Source organism: Nyctereutes procyonoides, unplaced genomic scaffold (genome assembly GCF_905146905.1).
Source record: "Nyctereutes procyonoides isolate TBG_1078 unplaced genomic scaffold, NYPRO_anot_genome, whole genome shotgun sequence".
Taxonomy (NCBI): domain Eukaryota; kingdom Metazoa; phylum Chordata; class Mammalia; order Carnivora; family Canidae; genus Nyctereutes; species Nyctereutes procyonoides.
This window is the reverse complement of record NW_026575047.1, coordinates 22,800,210-22,825,963: the sequence shown is the minus strand read 5'-3', so window position 1 is coordinate 22,825,963 and position 25,754 is coordinate 22,800,210. Positions and strand designations below refer to the sequence as shown.

The following is a 25,754-nucleotide window of genomic DNA, read 5'->3' as shown; positions in this document are numbered from 1 at the left end:
CAAGTCATGAGAGGGTGAGGACAAGCTACTCTTTCAACTTCTCAGAAGGAAGGTAGGGAGAGGAGTGGAAGGGAAGCACAGGGTTCAAGTTCTGCATCACATTTACTAAGTCTAAGCAGTGAGGTCAGGCCCACTGCTTCTCCGGGCTTTAGTTTCTTCAAATGTAATGTTCTTTTCTTGTCTAGATTTCTTTAATTTAGTAATTCTCATTTAGCATCTCCAGACCTCAATTTTTTTTAAAGATTTTATTTATTCACTCATGAGGGACACAGAGAGAGAGGCAGAGACATAGGCAGAGGGAGAAGTAGCTCCCTGTGATGAGCCCAATGTGGGACTTGATCCCAGGACCCTGGAATCACGACCTGAGCCAAAGGCAGATGCTCAACCACTGAGCCACAGTCCCTCCAGACCTCAATTTTATCCATTGGTCTACATTATGGGCTGAACAGTGTCCCCCCCCCTCCCAAATTCATATGGTGAAGCCCTAACACCTAGTACCTCTGGATAAGACTGTATATGGAGCAAGGGCCTTTAAAGAAGGGATTAAGGTAAAATGAGGTCACAGGCATGGGGGCCCGGACCCACTGTGTCTGGTGTCTCTGTAAGAAGAGGAGATTACAGATACACAGAGATGTAAAGTGAACAGCACAGCCATCTACATACCAGAAGGGAGGCCTCCGAAGGAACCAAGTGTGCTGACACCTTGATCCTAGACTTCCAGGCTCCAGGACTGTGGTCTGTCTAGGCGCCCTCACTTCGCCCCACTGTGGTACTTTGTTACGAGGTCTGAGAAAACAAATACTGTGTGAAACCAGAACCTTCACACAACTACCTACTGTCCTTAAGTAGAGATCAAGATGGAGATCATGGCCAGGGCTGCCAAAGCACCTCAGGTGGGCGCCCACATGAGCATCCCATCAGCAGGTGTGTGAGGACTCCGGCTGAAAACCCGTGTTGGACCTGGAGCCCCTTCTGAGAATCACACGTGACTGGAGACGTGCACTCCGCACCAGCCTCTGCCAGAGCCTGGGAAAGTTTGGGCATCCATGAGAGCACGAGAGGATGGATAGATTAATACAGAAATCGGCTAAATAGAGCCACAATAAGGGAGTATTACAGCGAGGCTAGAGAGAAGGAGCCAATTTTCCCTTTTGTGTTGAGGATTAGCGACTTCGCAGAATGTAAAACACTCTGAGCCAGCCGGGGACTTAGCCAGGCCACAGAAAATGTGAGTTATTATCTTTTCATTCTTACTCGAGTCGTTGCAATAACTGGGGTATAGTTCCCCTGCACTAGATGCCTCTGGTTAGTGGATGGAAGCTCCGTGCTCCTCTATCCTGCTCTAGCTTCCTCCAGCTCATAGAATTTCCCACGTTCTTAAAGAAAAAAGCTGCATATGACTTTAAAAAAAAAAAAGATTTTATTTAGTTTTTCATGAGAGACACAAGAGAAAGAGAGGCAGAGACATAGGCAGAGGGAGGAGCAGGCTCCCTGCAGAGAGCCTGATGCGGGGCTGGCTCCCAGGACCTTGGGATCACGATCTGAGCCAAAGGCAGATGCTCAACCACTGAGCCACCCAGGTGCCCCCGTATATGACTTTTAAATGCTCGGGACACACACAAGTGGAAACCATGTGCCCTGACATGCATGGCCTCTGCCAGCTGCTGTATCATTTACTCTCTCCTGGACCTCAAAAACCTCTGGAAAGGATGCATTATGGAGCCCTTTTACCAACTCCTACAGACCTAAAGGGGTCACAGCTTTTCCCTTAGCATGCCACACTTTGGTCTGCCCACAAAAGAGGAAACAGCGACTCTTACTCTGGGATGCCATCTGAACAGCATTTAATCAGATTGTCAGCCAGTTCCCTGCCTCAGCAGGGAGGCACTTGCCATCTGTGACAGCCAAGATTAGACCATCAGCTTCCAGGTGAGCTGCTCTAATTATTACCACCAAGGATCCCTTAAGGATTCAAACGCCTATTTTAAGAAAACCCTTTTTGGGTTATTCCAGAATGTTCTCCTCCCATGCATTATTCCCCCAAGCAAGTCTCCTTTTTCCTGCTATTTAACACTTGCATGTTTGCTGTGCATGGGACCTGTCCTGTGCAGTTAACAATTACTAAATTAACTTGATCGATTTCACCCTCCTAGCAACCCAGTGACATCGGTGCCACTAATATTTCCATTTAATAGACAGTGACACTGAGACACAAATGCTAAGTAATGGGCCCCCCAGTCACAGCAGGTACACGGCAAGGCTGGGCTTCATTTTTCACTCTGCAAAAATACTTGTATGGTCTCAGATAACATCATGACCAAATGCAAACAATCCCCAGCCTGCTTGAAAACAGGCCAGAACGTGGGATGAAGGAGTGTTAACACTTTCGTGAAGTGCACCAGGCACTGCATGAGAACTTATACTTTATACTTTAGAGCTGTACACTTTCCTGCCTGTCCACCCAAGGAGCCGGCTGCTGGTGCAAGGCTGGGATGGTCTAGCTTGTTCTCAGCTTGCTCCTGCCCCTCACAATGCAGGGGAGCCCCTGCCTTGCTGGGGGAGACGTTCCCAGCTTTACAAAAGGGAGAAAGAATTTGATACAGTACAGCTCTGTTGAGAGCAAGCCAGCACTAGCTACTTTATCTGGGGCTTGAATAAAGAAATAGCGTCTTAGTTTGACTCTGCAGAGAAAGGTAATGAGATACAGGGTTGTCAAGGATAATTTTGGTTTTGTGTGGCTTTTTTGGCTGCCTCACAAACTTCAGAATTTAACCATACATCCAACGCAGCGACACCCATCTCAGGGGAGTCATTATGTGTCAGATGAGGGGATGTCAACACAGCCACGTAGAGGTTCAGACACATAGAGGCAGGTGCACAGTGAGTAAGGGTTTCCACTGTAAGTGATTGCTGAGAGCCTGTGCATCAGGTTTGTTACCCAGGCCCAAGTGAGGCGCAGCTCTCCCCGGGACATAGGGGTTGCAAGCGCCTTGGAAGGCAAGCATGCCAGCACACCTCCCCAAGCACAGAAGGCAAGCAAACCCACACACATCTGCCAAGAATAAGCCTGGGAAGGTCCATTTTGCCGCATATTTAGGTATTTGGGTCATCCTGTTAGCCACATGGCTAGAAACTCATGTCTGAATTCAGATTTAGGAAAGACCCGGTGTCTTTATTCCCTGGGGTCCATAACAAAGCACCACAAACGTGGTGGCTTCATCAGAAATGCCTTCACTTGTGGTGCTGGCAGCCAGACATCTGAAGTTAAAGTATCAGCAAGGCTTCTAGACACCAAGGGAGGATCTTTCCTTGTCCCTTTCAGCTTCTGGTGGCTCTCTGGCTTGTGGGTCACATCATCCTCATCTCTACCTCTGCACCAAAATCTCCCTGTTCTCTGAATGAGTCACCCTGTGCTTCTATCTAGTAAGGCAACACATGATGGCTTTTAGGGATAACCCAGGATTCGCTCCTCCTACAATGACCCTCGATTTATTCCATCTTCTGTCATGTGAAGTAATATACAGTCTTTTGATATATAAGGTAACACAGATTCCCGGGATTAGGACATGACCTATCTCTCAGGGACCACCTTTCAGCCCACTCTATCCTTCTGCTCAGTTATTTTCCAAGCATTAATTTTATGCTTACACTATGCTAGACTTAATGCTCCATTCTGAGGACACAGAATCCCTGCCATCTAGGGGCAACCCTGCTCCATCTGTACCTATCTATGCATGCACCCTAAGCAGGTGTGAGACTGGAAATATTTAGCAACTGCTAGAACACCAAGCCTGGCAAGAGAAGCACCTGCCGAGGCAGCCCGGGTGGCTCAGCGGTTTAGCGCCGCCTTCGGCCTGGGGCATGATCCTGGAAACCCAGGATCGAGTCCCACGTCGGGCTCCCTGCATGGAGTCTGCTTCTCCCTCTGCCTGTGTCTCTGCTTCTCTCTGTGTGTGTCTCTCATGAATAAATAAATAAAATCTTAAAAAAAAAATGAGAGAGAGAGAGAAGCACCTGCCATTAGTAACCCTCAGAGCTTCACTGGATGCCAGACATTAACCTGCATCTGAGTTCAGATATCACATCTGTTAACGTTTCTGTGAAAGCTCATAGAAAGGAGCAGTTTCAATCATCAGACCTGCCCTTGTCTTGCAAATGGTTATGATAAATGACTGAAAATTATAATAGATGTTTACTGGATAAATCAAACTTTAAAGACTATTAGGCAGAGATAAACAATGAATCCATGAGCTTATAGCTTTTCATTTCTTCTATCAGCTTCTCTCTTTTCTTCTTTCACTGCTCTGGGCAGTCCCAAACAGATTTCTTTACCCTTCTGTCCGTGAACCATTGCCTACAGTTGGTACATAAGGCAAACAAACACAAAAGATTTAAAGAAATTTTAAGATCTAACAACAGGATGACATTTGCTGCCCTCCTGGAAAAATCATTTAACATAAAAATAAGAGCTTAATTATAATATTTTTTAAAAGTTTCTTTAGGGTAATATATCAGTTATGGGCCTATCACTAGAAGGAAATAATAAGAAATGACAGCCTGATTTATTGCTCCTGCTTTGCTTGCTTCCTACCACTTACTAAAATTACAATTTTGTGTAAAATGGCATCCATGTAGTCGGTTATTAAAACAATTAATATTGAAATCATTATTTCAAGACCATCCTAACAATAACAGGAATGAGAACAAAAAGCAGGCATTTTTCCTCTGAAGATGAGTATCAAGGAAGAGGCTTTCCTTTGTGCCACATGGGTTAACCAATTTTGGAAAAGAGTTCCACATGAGAAGTTTCTTTTCATCACTTACTTTTAGTTTTGTTGAATATGAAGAAAGAGGAAGAAAACTCCGTTTATGACTGGAGATGAAAATACCAAAAAAAAAAGGGGGGGCCTTCCTGAAGGTGGACAATAATAGTCTATAAACTTCTCCAGTGATCTCATTGTTCTTTGTTCACGTTCTTGGCAAACCCACAAGGGATGAAGTCATAGTCATGACAACATTTATTGAGCACTCACTGTATACCAAGCTCTCTTCTAAATGGGGAATATGTGTTAGTTCAATTAATCCTCACAATGGCTGTCAGAGGTAGGTCCTGATATGACTTACCATTACTGTTCGTAGACAGAGAAACTGAAACAGGGAGTAAGAGAAACTAACCAAGGTCACACAGCTCTTGAGTGGGAGTACCGAGTTTGGAACTCAGGCACATGGTCCCCATAGCCCCTTCACATCAGACTTCTGTAACCCTTGCATTCCCCATGGCACAACCAGGAAACCACCTTACCTTAGCATCAGGTCAGACCTAGTGTTTATTGTATACCTGTGAGGAGTGGACAGATAGGTTATCTCACTAAAATCAGATCCAGTAGCAGGTGCAGATGGGCAAGCCACAGATTTAATCAGGACTGTTTTAGTGTGAAAAGACAGAAGCTGGGGCACCTGGGTGGCTCAGTGGTTGAGCATCTGCCTTTGGCTCAGGTCATGATCCCAGGTCCTGGGATCAAGTCCCACTTCGGGCTCCCTGTAGGGAAGCTCCCTAGCCTATTTCTCCCTCTGCCTATGTCTCTGCCTCCCTATCTGTGTCTCTCATGAATAAATAAAATCTTTAAACAAAAGTAAGAGAGAAAATAAAAGGAAAGAAAAGAAAAAAAGGAAAGCCAGAAGCCAAGTCAGATGAGCTTGGGTGGGAATAGCTGAGAAGCTTGTGGACTATATCCCAGTCTTTCCTCCAGTGTGATACCTCATTATGCTTCACACCCTCCACAGGTGGTGGGAAGGAGGGGACAGCCATGGCGGTTACAGGTCACTAGCACTGTGTGCCCCTGAGGAAAATGAGTTCCCTCCCAGTGGCCACATGCAGCCCCCGAGGGAAGCTCTCCAGGAGGCCTGGTGATGCTCCTGAGTCCCAAGTACATTCTTTACAGAGCATGTTATACCTAAATGAAATGACCTCTTTGTACAGGGAGTTATCTTCTGTCTGCCCCCTCCAGAATGCAATCTCCACAAGGACAGGCACCGTGACAATCCCACTCCCTGCTGGATACCCCGAAGGCCTGCAAACATGTGCTGGCAGCATCAGAGTCATCCCACTGAAGTCCCTCCCCTTCAGGCTGTGTCGTCTCTGTCCTGGTCTGTTGGAATCCAGGGTCACAAGCCATAGGCCAAGTTGTATGAGAGAAAGGGCAGATGACTCATATCCAAAAGAACTAGGTTCCATTCCTGGTCCTGGACCACTGGCTGTGTGACCCAAGCAGATCAGGCCACGTTTTTGAGCTGCAGTTTCCTTAGCTCTTCCATGAGGCCATTCCACGTGCCCTTCTCACCTCACGGGGTTGCGGCCGAGGAGGATCAAGCTCTTCCTACTTATAGTCATCCTCTTCCTTTGAGGATACACCCAAACTCAGCTCATCAGAATCACCACCATCTGTGTCCTCATGTCTTCAACACCTGCCTTTGTTCATGCTTCTTCCTCTGCTTTTAGAATCCTCAAACCCTCTTGTCCCTTTATCCAGAATCACCCAGAAGGTATAGCCCATTTCAAGTCTGCATCTTCAGCAAAGCACATCCTGATTCCCCAAACTTGAAATAATCTGTCTATTCAGTTTGCCACAGCCCTTCATCTGCATATCTCCAGAAACACAAAAAGAGTAAAGATCTGCTGTCACCTCATTATCTCACAAGAAACCCAGGCAAGGAAGCGACATTGGCACTGTGGCTGGCTCTGCTCCTTCTGATTACCCCCAGGATTCACTGAAACACAGGGGTTTCCAGGAGGGGGGCTCTCTGCAGGTCTTCCCACCAGTTTACTAGGTGAAGATTGAGTGGTCTCCCCAAGCACCTTACTCTTCCTTGCTAACTTCTTTCTCACACATCCTTCGAGAGCTGGTTTTCCACATTTTTTTTTTAATCGCTTTCTGACATACCTTCACACACACAAAAAAAGTTAAATGAGTTAATTTCTTCCCTAAGGAAACGAAGCATCTTATTCTGTGCTTTAACCCACAGACACAAAAGATATTTAAATTTTCATTAACTTTCTTTTCTTCGTTTCAGAAGTTTAATTCAGTAGAAGACATCATCGAACACTACAAGTATTTTCCCATCATACTAATTGATGGGAAAGACAAAACTGGAATCCACAAGGAGCAATGCTACCTGACTCAGCCCCTCCCCCTCAGCAGGTGCTTCTCACCTTGGTAGCCTGGGTATTGTTTTCAGTTCAGTGGATCCAATACCTCTACCCACTTTTCATTTATTTCAAAAGATGATTTTCTGTGGCTTCAAGGGATCACTTCTTTGACTTTGGAGAAAAGAAAAACATTCTATGATGGAAATTGGAAAATCAATCTCTGTTTAAAGCTCAAACTACAGAAAAAATATTGATAAGAAGCAAAAATAAAAGCTGGCTCTTAAAAAATATCCTATAAAGAGAAAACTATAAACATGGTCGTCATACTTATATTCCAGATGAGAAAGAAAGGTGACAAGAAGCTTTGCTTAAATGTTTGCAGCTAGCACGGGACAAATCTATGTGAGACTTCTGAATCTATGCTCTTTATAAAACCTGGTCCTGCCTTTCTTTCAGAAGTGGTAGGACCTGTGAAGGTATGTTTTTTGAGATTCCTTATGCTAAAGATGTTGCTGAATATAAGCTTTATTTTATGTGTAATCCTGGAAATGCAACTGTAGGGAAGGAATGTAGCAGAAAATAAGAGTATTTGCAAATATTACCTATAACACAGAAATGCTTTTGCACTAGTGTAAAAGGGCCACAGGCCCAGTCTCCAGGACTCTTTTTCTAGTGGCTTTAAGACAAATGGAATTACTAGATATATAGTAAGGGAGTAAGCCTAAGTCTGAGTGAATTTTTTTGTTTTAATTCCAATTGTGGACCTCCCTTCAAAGGAAGAGGACTGTCCTCAGATTAGTGCTACTTTGAAGAATACTGCATGCCTCCTGGTGCCGTCACCTCCTAAAGCTAAGAGAATCTTACTCTATTTTACAATACAAATGAGGACTAAGAGGCTCAAAGATACTGATCTCACTCTGTGTAAAAGAGTCCACATCTTTATCTATTTTGCCTGGCCCCAACCAAGCACACTTTCCCAGGTATATTCCTGCAGAATTTTACAATCAAGTTCAAAAGCTAAACTGAAGAGAGAGAAACCATTTGAAACCATGGGTGGTTTGAAATACAGATTTGCCTGTGTTAAAATATAAAAATAAATAAACTCTTTAGTGGAGTAGGTTTTTAAAAAGGGGGGGCGGGGTTCCTGGTTGAAGTCAATCTACATAATGACCTCAAATGTTACCAAAGCTTACACATGAAATTTATGGAATATTTATACAATAGTAGCTTTAAGGAGGAAATAAAATCAAAATAGAATCAGAAAGAAAGAGAATGGAAACAATGCTTAGGCTTATCTCATCTAAAATGGCAGCCAAGAAGTGGTCTGAGAGGAGCTCTGAGCACCTACCTATCAACTAGACAGTTGCACAGATTCTGCTTTCACAAGGTCGGTGGAAAGTTATACCTCTAAGGCAGATCAGGAGCACCTGATGAAAAGCTCTTTGTCGGTTAGCATTCCTGATCCCCCACTGAGCCTCCCTTCAAGCGCACCTGCCCAGGATAACATATGAACTAAGGGGTGAGTGTGTCTAAACTGAGGCTTGGCTACTACAGAGCACACTGTTCAGAGCTGAAGGCTTTATGGTTGCTGATCACTCTCAGCTGGACTTTGGCAAACCTAGGCTGGCATGGAAAGAGACAGCAGAGGCCACTGCTCACGTGCAGAAAGAATCTGACCCTCACCCTCCCCCTACAAAGCTATTGGGAGATGCCTGAGAACTCTGATTGGCTTGTTTGAGCCATTCAACACTGTGTGCTCGAGTCATCTTAGTCTCCTCAAACACTGCTGTTGTTAAAACAGATGAGCATCAGCTGGTGTCTAACATTTTATGAGGCTTATGCTTTTCAAAATGCTTTATTCATAAATGCCTGATATGATGGGAAGAGGAAAAGAGGTAAAATTAAAAGCCCACCAAACTTATACATAATTAAAATCTCTGGAAAGAAAGATAACATTCAAAATATTGATGGGGTTGCTATGTAGATTTGTGTTGGAGGGACCATGTTAGTTGGGTCTTCTGGAACTCAGGTGCCAAAACAGGAGTTAGAAATGTCAACATTTGTTAGAGGTAATGCCAGAGAAAGATGGGACGGGAGGAAAGAGTAGGACTAGGTAGGGAGAGACTTCAGGCTGGGATATGATCTGGACCCTGTGAGAGCAAGAAGGAGAGAGACATGAGTAGGAAAGCCATCCAGCAGAGATGCAGCTCTGGGAGCATCCTGGCCAGCCCACTGATATGATCCAGACCAACGATTGCTCATAGATGAGAGAGAGTCTAATGTGAAACAGAAATGGCTAGGTCTTACAACAGCATGTAAATCATTGCCAGAGGATGCCTTGGATAAATACAAGCTTCGGATGCTATGGGAGATCCAGAAGATTCTGCAGCGGCAGGCTGTCAAATAACTCACTGATTAGCAAGTTCTCTCAAGGGAGAACTGAGTGACCCACCACCATGCCTGCCACAGTGACTCTGGTTTTCAGTGTTGACTGTAATACGGACATATTGCTTATACATAGACTACTAAAGAATAAGGATACACAAATTTTAATTGTACTTGATTCTCACAACAGTTCTGAAGAGAAGGCAGGCCAAGTATTCTGAATCCACTGTATAACTGAAGACACTGTGCCTCCTTGGCCTATATCTTAAGGTGACACAGCCATAGCTGGACCAATGCCTTCAGACACAATTCTATTCAGTGTCTAGCTGCTTTTTATAACTGAAAAAGTTCAACGATTTGGGTTTGGCTTGCCCAAATTCCAAAGGGGTCTAATCTCTCAACTAGTATTTCATTTTCAATGGAAAAGTATCACTTGACTCCTAGCTGCCAGAGAGTAGTGAAATCTTAGCTTTATCTGATTATAGCATCTATTACGTTCAAGACATTTCTTGTTGGCTAAATAACTATCATTATGGATCAATTTATATCTTCCTCATCTTTAATAGTTATCTTGCTATGAGCACTTGTTTGTGTATGCATATATTGCTAGGCACTTTTGGGGACGTTGGAATTATAGTGGTTAATTAAGTGGGAGAAGTAGACAGAAAGTACCCAATAAATAAGATAATCTTCTTTACTGTATTTTCATTTGAACACTTATCACTGAGTGCTTGTCAGTGAGGCCAACATTAGACATTTTGATGAAGCTTATTTGAGATGGTTTTTAAAAGTTCTGAACCAGAAAAATTTTAAATTTTACCAAATTTACTTAATGGAAAATTCTCCTACTTAGGTATATGTGTGTGGGAGAGGATGTGGATATATGAATAACCATGTCACAGCTCAAATCAGTTAAATCTTCTAGGTTGATGACCACAGAGGAACCAAATTTTACCCTATGGTCAAATTTAGCCCATTTCCATGTGTGTACACATAAACACATTTTTTATAAGATGGTCTGTATTATTTACGACTAGCTATATTTGTGTATCCATTTTTGTATACTAATGTTTGTTCCAGCTAAGCACACTTTCTTTTGAACATTCATGATTTACAGCCATGTTAAAATAAAGCAAATACATAATTAAATGTCATAATATCTCTGTAACTGAGTATTAAAGAAAGGATTTCAAAATAGTTTAATTTTGTTCATTTCACGCCCTATTAGCCTTCAAGTCCTTCTGAAGTGATAGGATAAACTTATGACAAAATTTCTGGAACAATTTTTGACATATGAATATTAGCCCAAGCTAGATTTGGGGAATAAAGATAAAAAGACCTAATCCCAGCGGTTGAGGGCTAAGAGTCTGGCACGCAAGATACACAGGTAATTAAAATCATGTAACACAGAATAATAGATTTGCTAATGTTCTCCCTTGTGCCGCCATTGCATTGGTAGGCAGAAATGGATGTTTGGGGAGGATGCAGTGAGGGAGACCTGCCCAGGGGAGAGATTCAAGCAAAGAGTTGAAGGATGCCCCTAGAACCCAAGCTTTTGAGGTACAAGTACTTTGTCAGTCTATTTCTGAGTGCTCTAATCTTTAAGGCTCTATTCCAGGCCATTCTTGTCACCAGTCAAGCAATGACTACCTAGTTAAGGAGTATGTGAACACAACAGAACTGGCATCCATGGGGAAAGGACAGATGATTTATCAAGTGGTTCTGGGGAAACTAGCTCACCATATAGGAAAAACATAAAATTATGTCTCTACATCAAATCACATACAAAAATAAATTCACCACAGATCAAATAGCTAAAAATGAAAAGAAAACTTTAAATTGAGCCTTGTGTTTTCTTCTAATAATGTTTATGATTTGGGGATATGAAAAGTGTTCCTAAACCACATGGAAACATGAATCATAAAGGGAAAAACTGAAAGATTCATTACACCAAAGTTTTAAATGTTTGCAAAAGTTAGACAAAGTCCAAAGGCATTTAAACAACTTTATAGAAATATGAGCAAAGAATATAAACAAGCAATTCCCACACACAAAGAAGCCTCTTAGCCCTGTAAGATGTCCCGCCCTGTTATCATAACTGGACTGTGACGGATTGACATAGGATATCAAGAGACGCCATCATGCAATGGAGCTATCTACAAGGACAAACAATGTGGAGCCTAATGGAGCAGAGCAGGAGATGGAAACGTGGCTCCTCTGGTCCCCATTCCCACAGCTGGGCATGAATCCACATGAGGGATAATTTAGCGAGAATGTTTAAAAAGAGGCAAGAGGTTAAAAGAGTGAGCAATCCCAATGAGAATGGCAAGCAAGCTTCCTGTCTGCCCAGGGATGGAAGCAAAATGGGCAAATGAAAGCTAACCATTCCTCTGTGCTCATTGACAGGCTTGCTGAAAGCCAAAGGCGGCTACCCAGGAGCCTCCTCCAGCATGCCTGGGCTTCAGGATCATCTGATAGTACTCCCACAACAGTAGCCAGAGTAATGGTAATTATTTTATTATTTTTTATTTATGATAGTCAGAGAGAGAGAGAGAGAGAAAGAGAGAGGCAGAGACACAGGCAGAGGGAGAAGCAGGCTCCATGCACTGGGAGCTCGACGTGGGACTCGATCCCAGGTCTCCAGGATCGCGCCCCGGGCCAAAGACAGGCGCTAAACCGCTGCGCCACCCAGGGATCCCAGTAATGGTAATTAAAATAACATTTATATAGCTCTTTCCACCCATCAGATTGGTCAAAATTAAAGATTTCAGATAATATCAAAATAATATCCTGGTGAAGATGTAAAGAAGTAAAAATTCTCAACTACCAGCTGGAATGTGAATCAGTACAGCACCATGGGAAGCAATTTAAAAATAGTAAAATATAAACTGTATGACCCACTGCAATAAGAATTCCAATTAAAACATGGCTAAATATGAACTTAACCTTGGTATCTGGAAACTCCACTATACGAACAGAGGAATTGAAAAGTCAAGAATATGTGATAAAAGAAATAGAAGAAAATATGGCAGAAGAAGAGAGACATCAACAAAATTCGGGGTAAAGGAAATTAAAAGGACAAATAGTAACAGAGTTAACAAAATAGAAAAAGCTAAAATGTAAGTCTGCTAAGAGGAAATTCAACAAGGAACAAGCTAGTTCCCCTTAGAAAAATTTGAAAAGCCTCAGAAATTGGAGTCACTAGTTACCTTTACATACCAGTAAAGGGTTTGGGGTAAAAAGGGGATCCACGGATGGTCATTATAAGAATCAGTTATAATCAACACCCCTCCCCTGGGAATCAGCAGCTTAGGCAGATAGAGTCCCTCACCCTGAGAGTACACTTCCAGAAAATATTGAGACTTAGGATATAAGATCCTGTTGAAAGTGGGAAGTATATGCTGACCTGAAAAACAGGGTTTAAGCTGAAGTTCCCAATGTTTAGAACCACAACCCCCCCTTTTTAAAGACTTACTTATTTGAGAGAAAGAGAACACTTGCACACAAGTGGAAGGAGGGGCAGAGGAGGAGGGAGAGAGAGAGACTCCCAAGAAGACTCCCTGTTGAGCACAGAGCCTAAGACTCAAACCCAGTACTCTCAGATCATGACCTGAGCTGAAATCAAGAGTCAGGTGCTCAACTGACTGAGTCACCCAGGCTCCCCAGAACCACCACCCTGCTTAAACACTTGGTTTAAGCTCCAGGCGGAGCAGATAGACTCACAGCCCTAAACCCAAAAGCAGAGTAATACTGCTACCAACACTAGTGTGTGCTGGGGCCCAACAAAGAGCCAGACCCCCACCCTATTATTCTACACTGAGGTCCTACCAGTAGGCAAATAAGTCCCAACTAGCATTTCCATGCCTCACTCTTAAATATGAACAGTTAAGACAGCATACACTGAATCCATAGAATATGAATAGAATGCTATGGAAAGAAATATTCAGAAGCCAAAATAGAGAACACCAAAAGGAAGAAACAAGCAAATTCACAATGATAGTTGGAAATTTAATGAACATCTCTCAGATACTGAGTGAAAATTTAAAAAGCTACAAAAATTTTAAGAACACCATCAACCAAACAGGCCTAATTGTCATTTACAGACTAGTTCACAAAACTAATAGAGTGTACACATTACTGTCTAGTCTACAAAGAACACTTACCAAGAAGGATCATCTCTGGGACCTAAAACAAATCTAAATAAATTTCAAAGGACTGGAAAAATATGGTATATTCTCTAAGCCCACGTTCCCCGAAGAATTAAATTAGAAATAAATAATAAGATGTCTAGCAAAATCTCCAAATATATGGAAATTCAACAACACACTTCTAAATTACCCATGGTCAGGTAGTGGAAAGGGAGGTGGGCGGGGGGTTGGGGTGACTGGGTGATGGGCACTGAGGGGGGCACTTGGCGGGATGAGCACTGAGTGTTATGCTATATGTTGGCAAATTGAACTCCAACAAAAAAAATTAAAAAGAAATTTTAAAAAATAAACAAATTACCCATGGTCAAAGAAAAAAATCTAAAAACGTTTCAAAATGGATGATAGTGAAACACAACATACCCAAAATTTAAGGAGTATAACTATCCTTTAAATATAACAATTTCATAAAAGCATTTATACCTTAAAGGTCTTAAATGACTATATTAGGAAAGAAAGGCCCATAATCAAGCTATAAAGAAAGCATAAATTAAAACCAAAGTAAGTAGAAAAAAGGAAATCATAAAATAAGATCAGAAATCAAAAAAGCAAACAAACAATAAAGAAAACAACTAAGCCAAATGTTGGGCTTTCTTTAAAGATTAATTAGAAAACAGATAGCTGAAATAAACACATAAGCAAAAGAAAATACAAATTACTAACCAGGAATAAAAGAAAGGAAAACACGGTGATCCTACAGACATTGAAAAGATATTAAAGGAATGTCAGAAGCACCTTTATCTTCCAATGAAGTTGAAACACACAACTCCACAGTCAGACTACAATAAGATAGAAAATCTAAAGAGCACTTCATCTTTAAAAGAAATGAGAAACTTTCCCACACAAAAGCTCCAAACCATGACAATCCCTCAAAAATTTTAAACCAATAATACCAAACTCACAGACCTTTTTGGTAGATGAAGAGGGAATACTTTCCAGCTTTAAGGCTGGCACAAACCCAGCCATAAATAAATAAACAAATAAGCCAAACAGCCTGACACAGATGATATAAAGAAATAAATTTACAGATTAATATGCCTCACAAACATAGATACAAAAATCCTTAACAAAATATTGGCAAATCAGGGGGGAGAAAAGATGCTGACCTAAATAGTTTTGGAACAGAGAGGAGACTGTAAGGCCAAAGACAAAAGAATGAGACATAGCATTGTACTCCAGCTGGTAAAATCATTTCTCCTGCAGATATGTGTATACATACATAGTGGGATTAAACACAATAGTATATGGACGCTAGGCGGTAGGAGCCAAGATTCTTCCTCCTGGAATGCAACATGCCAGATAAGCAAGGGGATAAGGTCAGAATGAGCCATGTGACACTGCATTATAGTTGGAGACATTAGTATGAATTCATGTTTTGCTAAAAATAGGTACATACGTAAATATAGGTAAATATAGAAATAATTACAAATATGTGTATAAGCCCCAGCATAACACATACATTTCCAAGCTCTGTCCATTTAGAGGACCTGGAAGAAATGGCACTGTCCTCTGTCAATGACTGTCCACAAGGAACTAGAAACAATGACAGTCCAGTGGCAATTAACATGCCCAATGGCCCCGAACTTGATTTTTAATACCAATATCCAAAAACAAAAAGGAAGCGAGGCTCCTTGGAGGAATGGTTGATTTTAGGGCTGGAACAGGGAACATATATGATGAGCCTGGAGCATCTGCTAGTGCCAAAAAGGAAGGAAATACTCAAAAGCCACTGTGGAATTATAGAGGTAAGTCGAAGGACACAGAAGCCAACAAAATAAACATAGCATTGCATTATAACCAAGTGTATCTATAAATATTTACGAGTCCACAATGATATAAACAAATGGCAGACAAAAGAAATAATTCACATACAGAAGAATTCTGAATAATTTATATAGATACTATACTATCAGGAAGGAGGACCATGGGATCCCTGGGTGGCGCAGCGGTTTGGCGCCTGCCTTTGGCCCAGGGCGCGATCCTGGAGACCCAGGATCGAATCCCACATCGGGCTCCCGGTGCATGGAGCCTGCTTCTCCCTCTGCCTGTGTCTCTGCCTCTGTCTCTCTCTGTGACTATCATAAATAAATAAAAATTTAAAAAAAAATTAAAAAAAAAAAAAAAAGGAAGGAGGACCATAATTCCCTACTTTCTAAGTGTGGGCTATGCACAGAGACTGGCTCCCAATGACTACTAGATGGAAAGAAAGGAAAAATGATTAACCTTACGGTGGAGAAATCTAAAAAGCATTACCTTTTAAATTTAATAATAATGATCACACTTTACATTATCAGTGATAACTACTGCTCATGGTATGTGCCCTTGACAAGATGGGATGAGAATGGCCCTTTATCTCAGTGGTCTTCCTCTCAAAATCCTATAACCATAATCTCATCATGAGAAAAATATCAGACAAATCCAAAGTGAGGAATATTCCACAAAATACCTGTCCAGTATACAAAACTGCTGAGGTCATCAAAAACAAGGAAAATCTGAGAAACTGTTCCATCTCGAGGAGCCTAAGGCGGCATGTCAGACAAATGCAGTAAGGAATCCCAGATGGGATCTGGGGACATAAAAATTAGAATAGGTAAAAAATAAAGAAATCAAAATGGGGGACGGACTTTAGGTAGTAACAATGTAGCAATATTGCCTCATTAATAGTAACAAATCTATGTGTAAGATGTAAATCTTACCAATGTAAGTTTTTAGCAACGCAAGAAATTTAGAAAATTGAGAAGATATCTAGAGACAAATAAACATACAAAAACTAACAGGAGGAAACAAAAGCAGTAGAAAAGTTTCCAGCAGCAAACAATTACATTTAAAAAGGAGAAAAAAGAGATCTCAAGTCGACAATCTAATTTCACACCTCAAGAAAGAAGGAAGAGAACAAACGAAACCAAAAGTTAGCAGGAGAAGACACTATCAAAAGAACCAGAAGACAAGCCACAGACTGGGAGAAAGTATTTGCAAAGGACGCATTTGATAAAGAACTATTGTCCAAAATATAGCAAGAACTCTTAAAACTCAACAATAATAAAGTAAAAAACCCAACTAAAATGGGCCAAAGACCCTAACAGACATCTCGCCAAATAGGACATACAGCTGATAACTAAACATATGAAAAGGGAATGCTTCACATCAAAAATCATCAGCAAAGACCAAATAAAAATGAGATACCACTACACACCTAGGAGAATGGCCAAAACCTGGAACAATGACAACGCCCACTGTTGGCAAGGATATGGAACAACCGGAGCTTCTCAGTATTGCTAGTGGGAACGCAAAATAGTACAGCCACTTAGGAAGGCAGTTTTGCAGATCCCGTACTCTTACCACATGATCCGACAATCACACTTCTCGGTATTTACTCAAAGGAGTTGAAAACTTAGACCTGCAGAAAAACCTGCACGTGGATGTTTATAACAGCTTTATTCATACCCCAAAAAATTGAAAGCCACCAAGATGCCTGTCACTAGGTAAATTGATGAATGAACTATGGTACATCCAGACAATGGAATAGTGTTCAGCGCTAAAAGGAAATGAGCTACCAAGCTGTGAAAATACATGGATGAACCTAAAAGGCATATTACAAAGTGAAAAAGAACAACAGCAAAGTGAAGGAAGCCAGTCCTCAAAGGCTGCCTACTACCAACTATATAACATTCTGGAAAATGCAAAACTATCATAATGATAAAAGATCAGTGGTGAAGGGATAGGGAGAAGAGAAAGATAAACAGGCAGAGCACAGAGGATTTTTGGGGGGCAGTGAACATACTCCATAAGCTATTACAATAATGGATAAATGTCATTATACATTTTTCCAAGCCCACAAAACATATAACACCAAGAGTGAACCCTCAGATAAACTTTGGGACTTTGGGTGATTATGCTGGGTCAACGCAGGTTCACTGATGATCACAAATATCCCTTCCTAGTGAGTGGTGCTGAGAACAAGGAAGGCTCCGCATATGTGGGAAATCTCTGTACCTTCCTGCCAATTTTATGGTAAACTTAAAACTGCTCTTAGAAATTAAGGTCTTTCTTAAAAATACCAAAATAAAAATAAAAATAAAAATAAAAGCTAAAAGAAGGAAAATGATAAAGATTACAGGAGAGATCAACAAAACAGAGCATAGAAAAACAAAAGAAAAAATTAATGAAAAAATTGATAAACTCTTAGCAAATGAAAAAAAAAAGGAGGGAGAAGTTCCAAATAACTAAAATTAGAAATGAAGGAGAGGACATTACAACTGATGCTGCAGAAATAAAAAAGATTATAAGAGACTACAATGGACAATTATATATCAACAAATTGAATAACCTAAAAGAAATGGATAAATTCCTAGAAACATATAATCTACCAAGACCAAACAATGAAGAAATGCAAAATCTAAATGGAATAATAACTAGAAGGAAATTAAAGCAATGATCAAAAAAACTCTCAACAATGAAAATCCTAGGACTAGATATCTTCACTGGAGAATTCTACCAAATATTTAAAGAATAATTAACCACAATCTTCCTCAAACTCTTCCACAAAATTAAAGAGCTGGGCACCTTTCCAAACTCATCTATTACACCAGAATTACTCTTACATCATAAACAGACAAAGGCACAAAAAGAAAACTATAGACAACCAATATCCCTGATGAAAACTGATGCAAAAATCCTTTTATTGTTTGTTTGGTTTTTTTTGTTTTTTTTTTTTGATGCAAAAATCCTAATAAAAAAAAAACCCTTAATCAAAATACTAGCAAACTTCATGCAAAGAGTATCACACACCATAAGCAAGTGGGATTTTTACTTGGAACGCAAGGACTGTTCAATATATTGAAATCAGTAAACGTAATACATCACACATTAGCAGAAAAGGTAAAACCCACATGATCATCTCAATGGATGCAGAAAAGCTCTTGATAAAATTCAGTACCCTTTTACAATAAAAAGAATTTCTTAAAAAGCACAACAAATGGGGTATAGGAGGGAACTGCTTTAACAAATGACAAACCCCAGCTGACATTACACTCAACTGTAAAAGAATGAAACTTTCCAAGATCAAAAACAAGGCAAAACAGGAGTTTCAGGTGCTAAAACACTAAATTCTTGCAGAATATTCCTCTGAGCATTCTCTGTAAACTATTGCCAACTTTTTTTTTAACTCTCTGTGGGAGAATGCCAACCTCTCCTATGCAAATACATTTGAGATGCATCAACTTATGAGTGTTATATTTATCAAATTTGGAATAAAAACATTTTTTAAAGTTAAAAAAAAAAAAAGCAAGGATGAACACTCCAACCATGACTGTTCGATATAGTACTGGAAATCCTACACAGAGCATCATCCAAACTAGGAAGGAAGAAGGATATTATCTCTGCTATCAGATGACATGATCTAATATCTAGAAAACTCTAAAGATTTCACAGAATCAACATGCAAAAGTCACTTGTGGGCAGCCCCGGTGGCTCAGCAGTTTAGCGCCGCCTTCAGCCCAGGGCCTGATCCTGGAGACCCGGGATCCAGTCCGACATCGGGCTCCCTGCATGGAGCCTGCTTCTCCCTCTGCCTGTGTCTCTGCCTCTCTCTCCTCTCTGTGTATTCTCATGAATAAACAAATCTTAAAAAAAAAAAAAGTCACTTGTGTTTGTATACACTAACAATAAAAATTGGGGAAGGAAATTTTAAAATAATCCCAATCACAGTAGTATCAAAAAGAATAAAATACTTAGGAAAAAAAAACTAACCAAGGAGGTGAAAGACTTGTACATCAAAAACTACAAAATATTGCTAAAAGAAATCATAGAAGACACAAATAAATAGAAAGACATCCTGTGTTCAAGAATTGGAAGACTTAATATTGTTCAAATGTCCATACTACCCAAACCAATCTACAGATTCAATGTAATCCCTATCAAAATTCCAATGCCATTTTTTGCAGAAATAAAAGAAAACCATCTTAAAATAAATATGGAATCTCAAGGGAATCCAGAATAGTCAAAGAAATCTTGAAAAAGAAAAAACGAATTTGGAGTCCCCACACTTCATGATTTCAAAACATACTCCATAGCAACAGTAATTAAGATAATGTAAGTATTGGCATAAAGACAGATATATAGACTAGTGGAACAGCCCAGAAATAAAGCCTTGCATATATGACCTAATAATCTTTTTTTAAAAAAAGAATTTATTTATTTACTCATGAGAGACACAGAGAGAGAGGCAGAGACACAGGCAGAGAGAGAAGCAGGCTCACTGCAGAAAGCCTAATGCAGGACTCAATCCCAGGGCCCTGGGATCACAACCTGAGCCAGAGGCAGACGCTGAGCCACCCATGACCAAATGATCTTCAACAAGGGTGCCAAAGCTACACACCGGGGAAAGGACAGTTTCTGCGACAAATGGTGTTTGGAAAAGCACATATCCATATGTATAAGAGTGAAGTTGGACCCTACCTTAGACTACATACAAAATTAACCCAAAATGAATTACAGACCTAAACATAAGATATAAAATGATAAATCTCCTATAAGAAAATATAAAGGAAAAGCTTCAGGACATCACATTTAATAACGATTTCCTGAATAGAACACTAAAAGCACAAGCAATGAAAACATAAATTGACAAATGGGACTACATCAAACTTAAAAACTTTTGTGCAGCAAAAGAATAACAAAGTGATTATTTAATGGACTCCCTACAACTCAAAACAACAACAAATAACCTGATTAAATGGATCAAGGACTCAAAGAAACATTTCTCCAGAGAAGATATACAAATGATGTACATGAAGAGATACTCAACATCACTAATCATCAGAGAGATTCAAACCAAAACCTCATACTCATTAGTATGCTCATTATTAAAACAAAAAACAAAAACAAACAACAGCAAATAACAAGTGCTAGAGAGGATATGGAGAAATCGGAACACTATCCATTGTTTGTGGGACTATAAAATGGTTCAGCTGCTGAGAAAAAAAGTATGGAGTTTCCCCCAAAATATTAAAAACCTGATTAACATATGATCCAGCAAACCTACTTCTTGGTATGTATCCAGAAGATCTGAAGACAGCATCGCCAAGAGGTATTTGCACACCCATGTTCACTGCAGCATTATTCTCAATAGTCAAGAGGCGGAAGCAATCTAAGTGTCTATCAACAGAGGAATGGATAAAGCAATGTGGTATATTCATACAATGAAATATTATTCAGCTTTAAAAAGGAAGAAAATTCTGTCATACTGTACAACATGGATAAACTTTGAGGACATTAAGTGTAACAAGCCAGTCATAAAAACACAATACTGCATGAGATTCCACTTATATGAATTATCTAAAGTAGTCAAACTCATGGAAACAGAAAGTAGAATGTGGTTACCACGGGCTGAGGGGGGAGGAGGAAATGGGGAGTTGATGTTTAATGAGTAGAGAGTTTCAGTCTTGCAAGATGAAAAAGTTCTAAACACCCATGGTACAAAAATGTACATATAGTTAACACCATTGCACTGCAGACTTGAAACTGGTTAAGACGCTAAATGTTATGTGCTTTTACCAACTTAAAAAAAATGCTAAGGAGCAACTGACAAAATGTATGTGTATCTGTGTGTGTACCCAGCAATGTATATATAAAGGTAAGTATCTCATGATGAAGTAGGACTTACTTATTCTAGGAATGCTATGTTGGTTCAACATTTGAAAATCAAGGGCAGCCCAGGTGGCTCAGCAGTTTAGCCCAGCCTTCAGCCCAGGGCCTGACTCCAGGGTCTTGTGATTGAGTCCCACATCGGGTTCCCTGCATGGAGCCTGTTTCTCCCTCTGCCTGAGTCTCTGCCCTCTCTCTCTCTCTCTCTCTCTCTCTCTCTCTCTCTGTCTCATGAATAAATAAAATCTTTTTAAAAAAAGAAAATCAATATAATTTTCCACATTAACAAACTAAGAAAAATTATTCGATCATCCCAACAAATGTAAAGAAAGCATTAGAAAAAATTTACCATTAATTTCTAATAAAACATCTAGCAAACTAGGAATAGAAGAAAATTTACTCATTCTGATTAAGGGGATCTACAAAAGCCTTCAGCTAACATGATAATGGTGAAATACCGAATATTGAAAAGTTAAGAATTAAATGGCATCTTTAACCCATTTTCCCCTGTTAGATGGGGAAAGCTCCTGGAAAAGATAGGAGAGGTGATCTGATTTGATTTCCTTATACACATGAAATGGCAACCTCTTGGAAAGAAGCTAATGGTCCTTAATAGCAGGAAAATCTTTACCTGTGGAATCCATTCCAAAGGATGGACAGGCTTGCTTATAGTAAACAAATTTGGTGCCTATGGTTTTATAGAGCATTGCTCCCTAGAAAATGTTGTATAACTATCAAAGTGTAAAACAAAGACACATTCATGACTTAAATGGCTCACTTATAATGTAAATGATGTGAACTGCATTCATTATTTAAAAAGGTACAAGAGCATATCTGGTGTTACAATAAAGGACCTGAAGAGCTCTGTCGATGGTTCTAAACTTGTTGCTGCTTCACCTGTGTAATCTGCCTGCGTTAACATCTCCGATTTGGATGAGTCTGCTTTGATAATCTGATCCTTGTTTTATCACAAGTATTTTCATCCTAAAATCAGGAATAGGCAAAGATGTTTGATTCATCATTGAGCTAGAGGTTCTAGCTAGTGTGATAAGGCAAGAAAAATAACACCTAGAAGGATAAGTATAAGAGGAGGTAAAACTGTCTTTATTCCAAATGACATGAATGTGTACTTAAAAAAACTAAGAAATCTATAAACTACTAAAATAGTAAATTTAGCAAAATCATAGGATATAAAGTTAGTATACAAAAAATAATTGTATTTCTGTATCTTTGAAATTAACAGTTGGAAAACAATTTTTAATTCCATTTTGAATATCATTAATATACTTAGGAATAACCTCGATGAAAAATGTACAGTATCTTTCAACCAAAGCTAATAATATGGCCAAGAAAAATTAAAGGAGACCTCAGTAAATGGAGAGGTGCCATATTCAAGAAGTGGATGAAACACTCTATACTGTTAACCTGTCACTTCTCTCCACATTTATCTAAAAACCCAAGCAGACTTTGGTAGAACTTGAGGAGGTGATTATAAAATTTACATGAAATTGCAAAGGAGGTAAGTCTTGCCAAAATCATCCTGAAAAAGAACAAAGTTTGTATTAACATGAAGATTGAATAAATACATCAATGAACTGAGTCTAGAATCCAGAAATAGTATCACAAAGGTATCATCAATTGATTTTTGGCAAAAACATCAAAGCTATTCAGTGGAGAAAGGATAGTCTTTCCCGTAAATGGTGCTAGAGAAAGGAGATATCCATGTGGGGGGAAAAAAATGAACTCAATTTCACACTATATGAAACAAAGCAAAAATTCAAAAATAGGTCATAAATATAAATACAGAACCTAAAACTGTAAAGCTGCTAGAAGAAAACAAGAGTATACTTTCAACCTTGGGGAGGCATTTGTTATAACACCAAAAAAAAGCAACCATAAAGGAAAAAACTTAATAAATGAGATTTCATCAAAAAAATATTAAGTTGAATTTCATCAAGATTTAAACTTTCTGTTCTTCAAAAGAGACTATTAGGAAAGAAAGAGACAAGCCCCAAGTTGGGAGAAAATATTGTACATACATTTGATATATATTTAATATTTAGAAAATATAAAGAACTACAGATCAAATATAAAAGACCTGAAGAAACATTTGACAAAATAAGGTATAAAAATGGCCAATAAACATATGAAAAGATGCTCCACCTCATAGGTCCTCAGAGAGCAATATGGTGGCTTCCAGAGAGCCAAAATAGAGACAGGAGATGGGAAAGAAGGCAGGTGATTTCTGTTTTCCATCGTATACTTTTTAGTGCCATTTGACGTCCCAAAACTAGGGGGGGATGGTATGGTGCTAAAGCAAAAATTCAGTTTTAAAAATGAGCATGTCCTGGGGCACCTGGGTGGCTCAGTCCATTAAAGATCATACTTAGGCTTAGGCCATGATCTCACGGTCCCAGGATTGAGCCCCACATTGGGCTCTGTGCTCAGTGGGGCAGTCTGCTTGTCCCTCTCCCTCTGCCCCTCCTGCTCATTCTCATTCTCTCTCTCTCTCTCTCATAAATAAATAATGAGCATTTCCCATGAAACCAATGTGTCCATCTGGTTCTTGTAGAAAACAGTATATCTCAAATGTTATTTGAATGAAGAGCCCTTTACAAGGCACCTCCTTAGGGAGGAACAGACAGGATGAAGGAGACGATGGATGGTGAAGTACCCAAACTGGCAATGGTGGGAACCTGTCACCCTTCTCAGGGCTCACTGGACAATGAGAGAACACAGAGCCCAGGCAAACCTGGAATAGGAGGGAAGGACAGATGTAAAGGATAGACTCGCTTCCAGAAATAAAGCACTGAAACAAAGAGGGAGGTCAGGAAAAGGTACCCTGACCCCTTCGTCCTATCCCCTAGTCTCCTGCTAGGGTCTCCACTGGCCAAACCCAGTGGGAAGGCAATGGGTGGTGCAGTCTCCATGGATCGTCCTGCATCCCAGGACAGAGCAGCCGAGTAAAGATGGAGAATGGATGGAGAATAGCCAGCAAATCCAGCAACTCCACTTTTTGGATACGTCCTTGAGAAACTCTCATACATTTGGGATGAGATGTGCACAAAAAGACCTGGACAAAGATGTTCCCCTTTAGTATTGGCTGTATTGGGAAGACATGTTCCCTTGACAGAGAACCACACAGCCGTTGAGAAGAAAGAACTAGAGTATATATTTCAACATAAATGGTCTTAAAAACACATGCATAATACTGTCGCAGTAAGTTTTGAGAACATATGAAACAATACCATGTGTTTGTTCAGGGGTACATATAAAAGATAAAAAGTATGAATCCTAAACTGTATGTGTGCACATTACATACATGATGTGGAAATGGAACTGGGGAGCACATAACAAACTACATTTCAAGAACTCTAATGTGTGCCAAGTACTGTTTTAAGCATTTTAGATACATTGGGGATTTTTTTTAAGATTGACTGATTGATTGATTGGAGTCATGGGGGAGGGGCAGAGGGACAGGGAGAGAGAACCTCAAGCAGACTCCCTGATGAGTTCAGAGCCCAATACAGGGCTCGATCCCATGACCCTGAGATTATGACCTGAGCTAAAATCAAGAGTCAGCCACTTAACTACTGAGTCACTCAGGTGCCCAGATATATTGGGGGATTTTTAAAGCTTTTATTTTTAAGTAATCTCTACACCCAACGAGATCAAGAGTCACATGCTCTACCAACTGAGCCAGGCAGGCACTCCTTGATGTATTGTTTCATTAAACATTTCCAATGGGCCTGTCACTTAGTGGCCATTATACTCCTTTATTTTTAGAAGATGGTAAGGAAGCAGAGAAAGGCCAATAACGTTCTAAAGGTTCTTCATTTTCATCCATCCTTTCCTTTATCCAGAAATTATTCCATTCTGTGCCAGGCATTGTTCTGAGCACTTAGATGGCAGTAAGGAGAAAACCACACCTCCTCCAGCTCTCACTGGGGAGAGCCAGGAGAAAGGTGACAGACAAAAATTGTAAAGTCTAGACATTATAAAATATAAGGTCTGTTACCCCAATGTTTAGAGCAGCAATGTCCACAATAGCCAAACTATAGAAAGAGCTCAGATGTCCATCAACAGATGAATGGGTAAAAAAGATGTGGGATATATATATATGCAATAGAACACTACTCAGTCATCAAAAAAATGAAATCTTGCCATTTGCAACAAGGTGGGTGAAACTAGAGGATCTTATGCTAAGTGAAATAAGTCAATCAGAGATAATTATATGATCTCACTCATATATGAAATTTAAGAAACAAAACAGGATTATAGGGGAAGGGAGGGAAGAAAATCAAACAAGAAAAAATCAGAGGGGGAGACAAACCATAAGAGATTGTTAACCATAGGAAACAAACAGGGTTGCT

At 40.0% G+C, this 25,754-nt stretch overlaps 1 protein-coding gene across 1 annotated transcript in view; it reads left to right on the top strand.

Annotated features, from left to right (window-relative positions):
* Positions 1-7,218, top strand: part of CLNK (cytokine dependent hematopoietic cell linker) — an 82,398-nt gene extending 75,180 nt beyond the window's left edge. The window contains exon 18 of the mRNA XM_055326168.1: positions 7,072-7,218. Coding sequence (XP_055182143.1) covers positions 7,072-7,218 — 147 coding nt within the window. The remainder of the gene's footprint in view (positions 1-7,071) is intronic.
* Positions 7,219-25,754: the final 18,536 nt, after the last annotated feature.